Source organism: Thermobia domestica, chromosome 17 (assembly GCF_964235325.1).
Source record: "Thermobia domestica chromosome 17, izTheDome1.hap1.1, whole genome shotgun sequence".
NCBI lineage: Eukaryota > Metazoa > Arthropoda > Insecta > Zygentoma > Lepismatidae > Thermobia > Thermobia domestica.
The window spans coordinates 1,188,458-1,203,811 of NC_137470.1; the positions used below are offsets into that span (position 1 = coordinate 1,188,458).

Sequence of the window (15,354 nt, forward strand, 5' to 3'; positions counted from 1 at the left end):
CAGGGTGTGTTGGAATATAAATGGAAGCTACATGTAATGAAATACAAAGAGTGTCTTCACTTTTCAATATGTAACCTATAACATCCTTAATATTCTTAGTTTTATTATTATCTCTTAATTGTTATTTTCAATTATCCACAATCGTTTTTCTTTTCGTGTAAAAGTGAGAGAAACAATTTTCTACCGACATTTTTCTTGATACATGATTAAATACACTTAATTAAAGTAACGAATAAAACAATCATCAGTAGTTACATCTTTCTTGCAAATTGAAACTGACACCAGAGAAATAAGAGAATACAGGGTGGCCCAAAAGTAGTTTTACACCCCTCATTGATCAAGTATAACATTCTAGTCTATGGGTTTATTTGCTTCGGCTCTTCCGAGCTTAAGATGTAGATAAAAGGACATTAAGAACAAATAATAAAGAAATTAAGTCTACCTGATGGATAAAAATAAGATATGATACAGAATGCATTGAGCTGATTAGTATTTACTGAATACCTATTTTGGGCCATCCTGTATTTCTTTCTTTCTTTTTTTTTTTTTTTTTAAGAAAAAGCTTATTAACGATGCAATATTTTCGGAAATATAGCAACCTCCCAGAATTTTTTTGATTGGAAAATAACTTCTGCAATGAAAGCCTCATTGTATTTAATTCATTCATTCATTCATTCATTCATTCATTCATTTATTAGCCTGTTTCATTAGCTTACAAAACATGAGAAATTCTCATGTAAGCATTACAGTTGTCAAAAAGAAAAGAAAAAAACATACAATATTGTCAAGTACCAGAAGTATACATAATGCAATCTTTCTAAAAATACAAAACCACATAATTAGGTAACTGTTTGTACCACACCAGGCATGTACTCACGGGTAAGTATTTGTTTCCAACTCTTCAGTTAATGAGTCATTTAAATATTCTTTAATTGTGTAATAGCACTTTTCAGTGAGTAGATTATATAAAGTCTTACCAAGAATGGAAACATTGGTCATATTTTTCAAGTACAGAGGAAGTTTATTATACAATCTGACACAATTCATGTACACGGTTTTGCTTATATTAGCATATTTTTGATGCATCACAAATATGTCACTACCTTGTCTTGTATTATGGCTATGAACATTTTTATTAAAGATAAAAAGATGCTTGTTTTTCACAGTAAAAAGAATAGATTTATATATGTATAAGCTGGAGAGTGTTAAAATTTTTGCTTCTCTGAAAACCTTTTTACATGACGATTTTGTGGGTAACCCAAAAATTATCCTAATTGCTTTCTTTTGCAATCGGAAAGTGCTTAAACTATTTTCAGCCGATCCCCAGTGTATTATGCCGAAGTTAATTAATGAATTAAACTTGGCGTAGTAAAAGCTAAGAAGTGCTTCTCCCGATACAGTACCTTGAAGTTTGTATAAGGCAAAACACACGCTACTTAGTTTCTTGTTTAAAGTGGAGATATGGGCAGACCATGAAAGATCATCACTTATGATTACACCTAAAAGCTTTGTTATGCAAGAATATTGGAGTAAGTTAGAAGATATTTTTATTCTAGGTGATATACGCGGTTTTCCTGGAAAATGAAAATGTAAGAGAATCGATTTATCATGATTTATAATTAACCTATTCGCTGTTAGCCATTTTACTAATTTGTCCGTAAAAATGTCAGATTTCCTCTCAACTTCGTCTATTGATTTTCCTGATATTATCATACTGATGTCATCAGCATATAGAATACATTTCGCTGGATGCATAAATTCTAACAAGTCATTTATATATATCAGGAAGAGAATAGGACCCAAAATGGAACCTTGAGGAACACCTCTGACTATAGTTGATAAAGACGAACAAGTTGTTTGAAACCCATTTGCAGCTAATTTTGATATTTGTACCGCTTGTTGCCTACTGGATAAATAAGAGAGAAACCAGTTGTGAGCTACTCCTCTAATACCATAAGCATACAACTTGCTTAAAAGAATAGGATGATCAATTGTATCAAAAGCTTTGGATAAGTCGATGAATAGGCCAACAACATATTTACTGTTTTTTAATTCAAGAGCTATATTGGACATGTAATCAAACAAGGCTGTTTCAATACTTTTCTTATTTTGGAAGCCATGTTGTGATGGTGATAGTAAGTTACATGACTTCAAAAAATTGCAGAGTCGTGACTTCATCACATATTCAAAAATTTTTGAAAACGTGGAAAGAATGAAGTCTGGGCGATAATTTCTTACATCATGCATACTCCCCTTTTTATGGAGAGGAATTACTTTTGCCACTTTTAACACTGATGGAAAACATCCTTTCTCAAGAGATAGGTTAACTAAATAACAGAGATGATTTACAATGAAAGGAAAACAAAATTTAATAACAGTCACTGGAACTTCATCAAAACCTGAAGATCCCGAATTAGACATCTTACTCAATATTTTCCATAACTCCTCTACTGTTGCTGGAATTAAAAAGATCGTATGTGAATGCATTGGAAATTTCATCGAGTCGTCATAACTCGCTTGTATGGGGTCAGGAAATGGTACACTATCTAGAAAATAATCATTGAAGACATCTGCAATCCGCTTAGGTTCTTTAATAATTTCGTCCCCAACTTTAACATACTCAAAGTCGCTCTTTTTGTTGTTTGTTCTACCATTTAAGATTTTCCACATAGTTTTAGCTTTATTAGTAGAATTAAGTATTGTGGAGCTATTTGATAGTAATTTAGCTGTTTTAATTACTCTTCTGTATATTTTCCTGTACTTAAAAATATAATTTCGAAAACTGTGAGGAAGTGATGTATTTATTTTGAGTAATCTATTATATCTAAATAGGTTACTTTTAGAAATTTTAATGCCTTTAGTTAACCACGATTTAGTGGACGACGTCCGGATTTTACGAGTAACTTTTGGAAACGCCATATTGAAGTAATGTAAGAAAGTTTCAAAGAAGTATTTAAACTTATATTCAGTGTTAGACGTATTATATATGCCATTCCAAGACTCGTGAGAAAGCAAGAAATTTAGATATTCCATATTATGACTGGAGAAAATTCTCTTTGTAACTGTGTATAATAAGATGAATATCAACATTCTTTGTTTTTTCGAATTGTGGATCTGCAATGCACAACAGTCCTTCTCTCTTACCTGCAATATGCATCTGAAATTGAATCTGTGCTAGATATTTTGAAGCCGGAGAGCCTGTATTGAGTATATATTTTTTTACAGATTTAGTGTTCTGGGGACACTTTATTTCCACAACACAATTATCGTCCACAGCATCAGGTGATGCACCAAAGAAAGGCAAATCTGGCTTCAAAACTAGTCCGCGCCTGGAAAATTTCCTACCAGTCAGTTCTTCGACCCTGTGAAGAACTGAAGATTCAAGTTTGCATCCGCGTACCATAACTTGAGTTTCTACACTGCGAGAACCCAATATGGTTTCCACAAGACTACCGTCAGTAGTATGACAGCGACTAGCTTCATAAATTCTTGAAGCAGTAATCCTTCCAAAGCGAAGTTTATGCCATAGCTCGGACTCACTTTGAGATGACGTCAGTTCTGAAGCTTCAATACAAGCGAAATCCTTCATCACACTGCTGCAGAACTCTTGAAACTCATCAAGAGTATTCTTTCCAGTGAAAGAAAACCAGCAACATAAGTTATGCAGCGATAGTTCATCTATTGGTGTAACTGGAGTAGAATGACTAATTAACAAGTTCTGTCGCCCTCTTCTTTTACCTTCTTCAATCACTGCTGACAAAAGGTCTGTTCTAGCGGGAACGAATGGTACATTAACGTTTGAAGAAACCAATGCACTACTACAAACAAATTTTCTTGCCCCACCAACACATGACAGAACAGACTTTTTCCAGTAGCATGTAGTGGACGTGGTTGCTGGCTCTTCACTCCGTCTATGTATCCACATTAAAAATGCTACAGCGTGTTTACAGCCGCCTGCAAAAAATAAATAAGTAAATAATAAGACTTTTCTTTAAAACGAAATAAGTATAAAAGATTTTATTGCATATTAACATATATTTACGACACATTGATATAACATTATTTGTATTTTACCTAATAACATGACTGAGTCTCATTTATCCTACTTTACAACATTCTTATCTTTTAGCACCAGCAGCTACGAACACGGTAATGCACACCTGTCATTACGATTAAGTAAATTTAAATGCAGTGTATCAGCTGGAAATACACCAATAAGAAATGTAAGTATCTGGCAGTTAACAATGAAAGAGTTGCGCGGTTTAAATTTTTGGACAAGTTTTATCTTCAGCACACGGAAGATCGCAAACAATATTAGTGGAGCGCATCCTTTTGATGATGATTTAAAAGTGTTGGAAATTGCGTCGTTTACTGTGCGTCAAAAAATTGAGTGTTGTTTGCGGTTTGCTGAACTCAAGTTGCTTGTGATCGTACAGGGAAATTAAGGAAACAGAACCACAAGACCATCGTTACATTGTTCGGTGACCTAAAAGAATTGCTGGAAACTTTCAGTGTTGAGGAAGAAAGGCAGTGACAAGAAACTGATGGATGAAGAGAAAGTTAAAGCAGTTCGGGAAGCTTTTCAGCAAAACTCAGGCGAACCAGTCAGGAATATGAGTAAACAACTTCAGATTCCACGATGATGTACCACATTGATACATACGCTAACTACACAGATCCCTGCCGTATTACTCCCGTAATATCAGATTTCCTGGATAACCATTCCCTAAAGAGAGGCCCTATTGTACGACCCCAGAAGCTAGCCCGATTTTTTTTTAAGCGTACGTTGTATACCACACACCGGTGTTAGGATTAGATGACTTATTACAAGAAATACTGCTGCCTGCAAGTCTGTAATACTTTAGAAAGATTCAACACTTCCTTGACGTTTGCCGAGCAACCAAAGCAACTCACGTGAAAATCTGAACTTATTGTATTGTCGTTAGATTGTCGAACATAAAGCAATTGATTCTCATAGAAATTCGTAAATATTCTATCCTCATTTCACTGACACAAATTCCATTCTAACATACCCAACCTTAGAGCGGGAGACCCGAGTCAATGAAAGCTCATGTGGTTCGGTTTCCATGTTAAGCTGGTCCACGTCTCATATAGCTTTGATGCTGAAAGGTTGGTTTAATTGATAAACTCTGGTCAATTAAACCAACTAACCAAATTAAAGTGCATCCGCGACTGTTAAATTCCTACAGCGTAAATATATTCTTTAAGGTCATAAACTTTAACTAACCTGCTGCAGCTGCACAATCTTCACATTTGGCCACTTCTACCTTTTCTTCTTTTTCATTTATGATTACACAAACGGTGTAATTTTTATTTTTAACCTTGTGTTCTGGCGTTACGCGGCCTTTAATAATGCAGCGATCATTTTCTCTCTTAAGCTGGACGTATCCTACAGCTTCATCTCCATATGAGGTCCTTTCTGATCTGAAACATTAAGAAAATAATTTATTAAGAATCATATCTCGCAAACGGCGCGAGATATTCAAAAAATAACTAATAAACTCTCCACTTTATGATACCATTTTGTCGATTTTCATTACGATACATTCATATATCAAATTTATTATACCTCCGACAATTCTAACTCCAACCGGAACTGGGCTTAAATCTTGCAAACGATGCGAGATTTTGAAAAAACATTATCGAAAATTATCTCCTAATTATGATACACATTGCGAATTTTTATCAAGATGTCTTTCACTTGTGTCTGTAAAAGGACATGCACAGATGTTTTGAGGAATGATAAGGAGAGTCATGGTCATATGAGAATGATGCGCTGTGTAGAGAGCGCAGGGTCAGCTAGTAATTTATTATTTTATTAACAAAAGGAATCGAATAATCTCATATGCACATATTAATATTATTCGTTATGCAAGAAATTTAAGTGCATCTCTAATTACGCAACCATACATGAATTTATGGGTTAGTTATTTCTTCACAAAATATACTAGTAGTATTGCATAAATTGTTTCTGACAGGAAACGTTGCATTTATGGATACAAATCCGCTGCAGGAGACCTTAACCATTATGGGTATAAATACATATGGACATGCATCATAAAATCGATATTGATATAAACATAAACAACCTGTGCTAAGTGGCCGCTTAAAAGCACGAAAGATATCTAACCCGTGTAAAGGTAGGGCGAAGCTAGTGGATTGCCACGGATGCGTCCGTAGGAAGTAGGTGCGTCAGCGACGGTGGACATACACGAGTACGCGAATATAGCGGAAACACTATGTTACTAAATGCCGTACCTGTAGGCCAGCTTTATCGTTATTAATCGTGATTTAATACACTGCATTGACATACGAATTTAGTTCACCACAGTTTCCTTACAGAGAACTACGTGTTTGAAAGCATTCCGATTACTTGAAAAAGGGGGGGGGGTGTAAGAGGTAAATCCTCATATAGTTTGATTAATTATATGACCCTATTAAATTTTACAAATCTACTGTGCCTTAAAACAACACCGGACCTAATCTAGCTTCAATATTGAAGAAACACGCGACAAAGTAAGTTGTTATTGTAACCGACCCCGTTTACAGATCCATATATCGGTAATATTTGCAGAATAATATATAATTAAACAAAAAGTAGGGTGGCATTTAGTATCTTCCCCAAAATCTACACATAAGGTGTTTTATGCCATATACGGTTTTGTGGTATCCTCGTTAGTGTATACCCACCGTCGCTGATACGCCTGCTCTAAGCCAGTTAGGCGGCATTCATGCTTTTTAGTGGCCTCCTAGCACAATTGGTTAATACGTTTTGCACAATAGCTTTTATCGCGTACATACATTTAAGTCCTCCTAAAATGAATCTACACACAAATGCCAGTCCACACCTCCATCAACTGGTACAAGTATACTGAGCCGGTACTTCAGCCACAGTCACTACCAGGTGATTTGGGGGAGAAACAAACTAATACTCGAAAAAGTATTGCAATTTTACCTCTAATATCACTTATAATGTTGAGAAACGTAATATAAAGTGTAGGCTTCTAAGCACGTTATAGGCTATAAGGAAGACACGATGAAATTAATTTGTTTCCATGAATGTGTTAAGTCACGAACCGAACGACTAACATGAGGAACACAGTGTATCCTTTCCTACGTCTATATTGACTGTAGTTGACACAGCTGCTCATCAGCTTTGCCCTATTCTGACTCGGTTAAACAGTTCTTGCTTTTACTGGCCACCTAGATTAGATTGATTAGTATTTTTGTACGGCATTTAGTATCTCCTCCGACTAGTTTCATGGCTCGAAAACCGAGTACCTTGCTTCTGTCTAGATTGTGATAAAGGTGGAAAACTACGAGCCCTGCGTGGCTTCTAACCCCTTCGCTCGCTCAGCTATATTTTGTGAAATAAGTAAAAGTGGAGATTCTATATGTGCAAAATTGAGGGAGAAACTAAGTATCAGCCGTATTTTTTTCACTATATTTTTTATGGTATATATCGGATGCAGTATTTATATCCGTAACGATGGAGGGTAATTGTTTAGTAATGGGGGCCAACACTAACGAAGACAGAAAACAACGTGCCCTGAGTAGTGATGGGTAAATTCCCGGGAAGATATTTTTCGGGAATATTCCCGGGAAGATTCCCAAAATGGGAATTTATCCGGGAATTTATGTACAAACAGAAAGAAAATTGCATTCTATTACTATATTATGATTTCAAAGTGGAATTAATTTTTATATCAAAGCATATTATTACTGTTGTCCACAGAGGATTCTTTAAAATGTATATTTTGAACGGTACTATGTTACTTTATTAACACTTTATTATATTTAGAGAGTACGCATAAATGTATATTTATTTACAACATGTTATATCAATTAAATATGTGTGAAAAAATTATACAGTAAATTATAAAGTAACAGTTTTAATTTAGGCTATATGTAAGTGGATTTGCTCAACTTGACTCTATCACTGATATTATAAACACATTAAATTTATAAATGTTATAAACCAATTAGATTGGGTAAATGCTAGAAGATACATGTCTCACCAATTTAACAACATTTGCGCATACATATTTATGGTCTATATGAAAAAGTTATATGATTGGTTAGTAACGAATCCATTTTTCTCGATTCAAGAGTTTAGTGAATGTCAAGACATTGTGTCCTAATTTGCAGTGGCACTTTATTTCAAATATTATTAGGTTGTTCATTATAAAATTAATCAATATTTGATTGTCTGTATGAAATGATTATTTTTTTTATATATTTCTGTATCTAAATGTATATCTCATTCGGACGTTGTCTATTGCTTGTAAAGCTCAATGACAATAAAATATTCTATTCTATTCTATTCTATGTTCACAAAATTTTCAAGATACTTACTTGTCTTTATATTTTAACAGGTAACATTGCCATACAGGGCCTTTCATTCTATCTATTTCTCGAAATTCTATACGTTAATTCACATGTAGAAGAAGTCCGAGTACCTCTTCAGAAATTCGAGTCAGAGAGAGGAGACAGACAGACGTCTATTACTAATGGTGGTTCAGGGTTTATTAATTGCACTTAATCTCTATTTCTACATAATTCTAAATTACTTTACAAAATGGTTCCTTTTCATCATTTGTAAATTAGTACTTTGCTAATTTTGGTTGTTCTTTAGCATTGGGGGCCAGCTTTTGCACCTAAGTTTTAGCGATATTCTATTCCGATTCGGTTGTTTTATTTTTTCATACGTTAAATTACGTTACTAACATTAAATTCAGACAGCATTGCAGAGCGAGCGTTAGCGAATGAAGGCGGGTTAGAGCTCTCCAATGCACGTTGTTTTCTATCCAAATTCTTTAAAACCTAGAAGTAAATCATAATATACTAAAATAAAGTAATTAGTCATTTGATTCTTATAATTTGGAAGATAAAGTAAAGAAATGGAAATAAATTCCTTCCCGGGAATTTATAGGCCAGAGAAAAAACCCGGGAATATTCCCATTTTTTAAATTCCTTCCCACCGGGAATAATCCCACTGCCCATCACTAGTCCTGAGGGGCTGTAACCCGCCCTCACTCCCTAACGCTTGCTTGGCAATACTGTCTGAATTAAATGTTATTAACCTAACCTAACCGAATGTGAATTGAATATCGCTAAAAAAGAAAAAAAACGCTTAAAATATGGTCCCTAAAAGCAAACCGGTAGCCCGATGGAGTTCTCCCAATGTAAATCTGACCCGGAATGCAACTTAACCAGAAGAAAAAATTCATGACATAGAAGAACTGCATTTACTAATGAAAAGAGTCATTTACATGAATTCATGTACGGATTCGTAAATTTGGATAACATGCAAATTAATGTCGTGTTGTTATTACTATAAGCAACTTCGTTCGTGCAACTTGAACTTCTTTACATAAGGTTATTCATTTTTTTTCATTGGGCTCATTAAACAGCGCAAAATTATACACGATTTTACTTTATATTTGTAGTTTAACAAGGTTGTTTTGTGAGCGTGTGGCCCTCCTCACTCCCATTCCATTTTAATTTTCCCAGTTTCTCTTGGCTGAAGTGGAATAAGGCTCCATGGATTATACGTCGACGCAAACTTTGTTAGTTTTATCCTTTTCAAGGAGTTGGCAGTACTGTGAATGGTGACTTGAACTTCCTGTGTATCGGACAAAGGAGTGTTATGTGGTCCTGCAGGCGTGTCACTGAAGGTGGGTACGCGCATATACAAGTTTGGTTCTGACTCATATCAAGTTGCAATCTGGTGCAGTTCATCATACGAATTCTAACCACTAATACCATTATTAGTAAGGCGTACCGAACAAGATTCGAACTCAGAAGGTCATGAGAATGTTTTCCCGAAAGGGGACAAGTGGGAATCGAACCCCACCATGTTATAAAAATGACCTTCCCGAACACGAACACGAACCACTCGTGTTATAGTTTACGTCCATTCCAATATGCTTCTATCGTAAAAAAATCATTTTTCCAAGTTTTTCAAATAGCTTCTCGCTTTTTATCATCTTAGTATTGTGTTACATTTGCTATGTAGATATCGTTTAAACATTAAATTACAACATATGGTTTAAATATAACAACATATGGTTTAAAATGTAATCATTACAGAAAAATAACACTAAAAATAAGTTTCAACATTTCGCGCTGTTTTCACGCCTCTTATTTCAGCTATACTGTAGTCTTCATTATTAGCAAAAAATGAAGCAATCATAAATTAATCAACATATGGAAGGTTGTTGGGGTTGGCTTTAATAAATCCTAAATCAGTCATTTTCCTTTTCTATGCGTCTTCAAACAAAATATTAGTTTTGTATCAACTCATCAACATACCTTAGCAGACATTCAAAGGAAGTGTTTACGAACTGATGACGTTAACCAATCAGAAAACGTTACCTTTGCTGTGACGTCAATAGCGATTTTGAGTGCTGTTTAAAGTGATTTTACTCCGTAACTAGAAAATAATTCGCTGAAATATTTAGCATAGACAATATTCAAAGCTAGTTTTACATAAATAAAGCAATAAACATACGTTGTTGGTTAAAAAGGAAATGTCCATTGATTAAATACATATTTTTTTACCTTTTTTCCTACAACAATTATGTGTTTAAAATGCATATATGCAATATATACAGGGTGGCCCATTTTAATCTTTCCACGAAAATATCTTAGAAACGGTTGAACATAAATGAACTGAACAACAACTGAAATAGGAAATACCATAGAGCAAATCGAGTGGTGATGGCTCAGTGCCCCCAGGGTCGCTTTTCAATGATGCCCGGAGCCCAGCTTTAAAATTTTAAATAAAAACATGGGGCGTGCGACACCTCGTTCGATAGATCTTTATAAACTAAAAAGTGATGTGGCAAAAGGTTTTTCATATCGGTCAACGTATTCAAAATGGCCGCCAAGATAGTTACTTGTATCAAATAAACATCCAGTAGCACTTATATGAAAACGGTTGAACATAAATAAACGAAACAAAAACTAAAATATGAAACCCATGGGACAGATCGAACGATGTTTTTGCGGTGACCTGCAAGGTCGCCTTTCATGGGGGCCACGGCTCAACTTATAAATTTTAAACGAAAGTATGGGTCAAGCTATACCTCGTTCCGATACAGGCACAATGTCTTGGCTTCCATTTTGAAAACGGTGACCCATATGAAAAATATTTTGCCACAACGCGGTTTAGTGTATGAAGATCTATTGAGCGAGGTATCACATAACCCATATTATCGTTTAAAATTTCTAAGTTTGACCTGGGCTCCCATCAAAGGTGGCCATGGGGGGCACCGTGACATCATTTGGTTTCCCCATGGCCTTCCTATTTCAGTTGTTGTTTGGCTCATTTATGTTCAATCGTTTTCATATTAGTGCTACTGGACGATTATCTGATACAAGTAACTATCTTGGCGGCCATTTTGAATACGGTGACCGATATGTAAATTTTTTGTCACATCACTTTTCAGTTTATAAAGATCTATAGAACGAGGTGTCACGCGCCCCAAATTTCCATTTGAAATTTTAAAATTCCGGCCTGGGTTCCATTGAAGAACGGCCCTGTGGGGTATTGCGATATCACCATTCGATTTGCCAGATATTATTTTCTATTTGAGTTTTTGTTTAGTTGATTTATGTTCAAGCGTTTCCGAGATATTTCTGTGGAAATATTAAAATGGGCCACCCTGTATATATTATTCTGTTACTTATTATCTTATATTTCTTGTAATAAACAAATTGCATTTAATAACCAATTGTAAAAACCCGAATAAAGCTATCTTGCAATTATTTTATAGTCACTAATACACAAGTAATTAACTTCCAGATAATCACAATAATTATCTTCTTATTCGTCGCACAAATATCTCCGTTATCCGTAATTTAGAAATAATTCATTATCCGGACATAATTCGTTATTTGCCATTAGGATATGAACCGTTATCCGAATAATATCGATAATTCGGATATTTATTTATTTATGACTTCTTTTACGTGGCGAAGTTAAGGCTCTGCAGCCTTTTCCGAGCACTTAATCACGTGATACATTATTTTTTTAAAAAGAAAAGAGCACCAATATGTAGAAAATATTAACAATTACAAAAGAAAAGTATTAAACCACATAAAAAAGAATATACTACTTAAGTAAAAAAATAGTTAAACACTTCAAAATCAAAAATTGAAAATAATATACAATATAGGAAACAAAATAACATGGAGAAACTGAAATTGCATATTGCATATAGCGGTACCAGAACTATAAATATATAAGCTGTACAAATTAACATAGGTTACCTATTAGTTGTGTGTTCATATGTGGGTTATTAATAATCTTGTAAAACGAAGATGACTCATGAACTACCAGTATCCTTATGTTTACTTATTAGAAAGGAATTTACAGATTTTTTTTTTTTAATTTGGCAACTGTGAAAACGTTGTGTATGAATTGAGGTAGACTGTTCCAGAGGCGTGTAGTACTTACTGTGAAGGATTTTGAGTATGAATCAGAAATTGTGACTGGGTATGGAGAGCAAGAAATTATCTTGTGATCTTGTGCTTCTAGTATGAAAGTCTGATAAATATAAAAATCTATGGGCTAGATACGATGGTTCTGACGTAGTAAGTATTTTGTACAATAGGGTAAGATTATGTAAATTTCTTCTTCCAGCTACCGTCAGCCATGACAGTTTTTTATAAAAGGATGTTAGATGTTCCCTGTAAGTTATATTGAAAATAAATCTAATGCAGGCATTTTGCACTCTTTGCAATCGCTTTCATTGATTTTCTGTTAGATCAGAATAGACTGAGTCGCAATAGTCAAGATGTGAAAACACCAGTACTTTGACAAGTTTGATCTTCAGAGATATTGGTAAGAAACTTCTTAGTCGATTTAACGTATGCAGAGCACCAAATGCTCTCTTACAAACTCCATTTATTTGATCTGACCAGAAGAGATTTTGATTTAGTATGACTCCCAAATTTTTGACAGTTGTGGAGAATGGAATAACAGTATTGGACAATTTTATATTTGGGAGCTGATAGATATTAATAAAAGAGAGAATTCTTGAGGAGCCAATTAAGATGCACTGCGATTTTGTTGCGTTTAATTTTAACCCATGAGCCGTAGACCAGTCGCTGATTTTGCTTAATTCAGTATTTATTTTCCCAATCGCATTATCAATATCTATCTAACTAACTAACTAACTCTATGGCGTATGGAACCCGGAGGTTCAGTGCCGCGTTCACAAAAGCTCTCCACTGACTTCTATCCTTAGCTAATTGCATCCAGTTTCTATTTTGTATTTCTATCTCTGCGAGATCCATCTTAATATTGTCCTCCCATCTGCGCCTAGGTCTTCCTAATGGTCGTTTTCCTATGGTTCTACCAGTCAAGACTTTGAAAGCGTTTCTACTTTCTTCCATTCTAGCTACATGACCTGCCCACCTAAGCCTCCTAGACTTGACGACCCTAACAATGTTGGGTAAACCGTATAAACTATGTAGTTCCTCGTTATGAAGCTTCCGCCATTCCCCATTCTCGTTCCTCTTGGGTCCGAATATTCTTCTCAGGATCCTGTTCTCAAATACTTTCAGTCTATGTTCTTCCCTCAGAGTAAGCGACCATGTTTCACAACCATACAGAACAACAAGCATGATTATCGTTTTATATATTTTAAGCTTCAAATTCATCGACAGAATTCGCGACGACAAGAGATTTTGAACCGAATAGTAACACGAATTCCCTGCTTTTAGTCGACATTTAATTTCTTCGTGAATATGATTTTCGTCTGTTAATATTAATCCTAAATATTTGAAAGTATCCACTTTATCAAAAGAATTATTTAATATTTTAACGCCTCCACAATTTGCCGTATTACGGTCCCGACGCACTTCCATGTATTTAGTTTTCTCTGCATTTACTTCTAAACCCATGTCCCTGCAAGCGTTTAATGAGATCTCTGCATTTATTTCTACTGTTCTCCTATCATCCCCTATTAAATTGACATCATCAGCATATGCCATAACCTGGTGAATGCCGTTCAACTCTAGGCCCTGGTTGCTATCTTTGATTTTCCTTATGGCGTATTCCAGCACAAAGTTAAATAATAATGGCGACAACGCATCTCCTTGTTTCAGGCCATTTTCGACGTGGAAGCTCGTGGACAAAAATTTTCCTACCCGGACTTTACTTTGGGATTCACTTAAACATATCTTAATTAATCTAATTAGCTTTCTCGGTATTCCAAGTTCTGTAAGAACGTTGTATAATGTTTCTCTCCTAACCGAGTTGTAAGCCTTTCTAAAATCAATAAATAGTTGATGTACCGGGGTATTGTATTCCCTCTTCTTTTCGAGTATTTGGCGAATGGTAAATATTTGGTCGATAGTTGATCGATTTCGTCTAAATCCGCACTGATAATCTCCAATAATTTCATCTGCGTATGGGGTCAATCTTGCTAGCAGAATATTTGAAAGGATTTTATAGGATGTTGACAGAAGAGAAATGCCTCGATAATTATTACAGTCAGTTTTGTCGCCTTTCTTGTGAATTGGAACAATGATTGATTCTTTCCACTCTTGTGGCAATTCTTCCTTGTTCCAGATAAGGAGAATGAGTTTGTGTATCTTGTTCCACAATTTTTCGCCTCCAGCTAAAATTAACTCAGCCGGAATTTCATCTTGTTGGGGAAACGAAGCATATAACTGAAAATCATCAGCGTAAATATGGTATTTATAATAGGTGAGAATTTTAGGGAAATCATTAATATAAAGGGCAAAGAGAAGGGGACCTAGTACGCTACCCTGCGGCACTCCACTCTTGATACAATACCATGTCGATATATGATCCTGATTGATCACTACTCTTTGTTTACGTTCGTGAAGGTAAGAATGAAACCATTTAACCACTGGTTCAGAAAAATTAAACAATAATGATAATGATAATTTTAATTTTTACGTCCCACGTTTATGACGGCTAAGCTAAAGGAGGCGGTAATTGTGAGAAATGAAGAAAGTGGAAGGAAATTGGAGAACCCCGAGGAAACTCACCACGCACACGGTGTTTGTCCACCACAAAGTTCACTTGGCAGGAGTTGGGATGGAGCCAGTTACCCCATGCACCAAGGTGAACGCTCTACCAGTGAGCCACTGCGGCTTTCCACTGATGGAAGAATTGAACAAAATGTCTCAAAACGAGAATAAAAAATCCAATTGTAGCAAATACTTTTGAAAACGTGTCTAGAGTTATGCTACATTGTCTTAATTATGGGGTCTATTGAACCCCCGAGAGAGTACTGCTGTCACAAAAAAGGGTGCGTGTACTTACCGGTTAAAGAGCTCTACGGGGCTTTC

General features: G+C 35.2%; 1 protein-coding gene across 1 annotated transcript; it reads right to left on the reverse strand.

Moving 5' to 3' along the window:
• Positions 1-3,010: 3,010 nt before the first annotated feature.
• LOC145673841 (uncharacterized) lies at positions 3,011-8,502 on the reverse strand. Its single transcript, XM_081743611.1, has 3 exons — positions 8,377-8,502; positions 5,249-5,445; positions 3,011-3,954 (listed from the first exon to the last, which is right to left on the reverse strand). Exons 1-3 carry the CDS (start codon positions 8,421-8,423, stop codon positions 3,035-3,037), a joined length of 1,164 nt encoding a protein of 387 aa, XP_081599737.1. The 5' UTR covers positions 8,424-8,502; the 3' UTR covers positions 3,011-3,034.
• Positions 8,503-15,354: the final 6,852 nt, after the last annotated feature.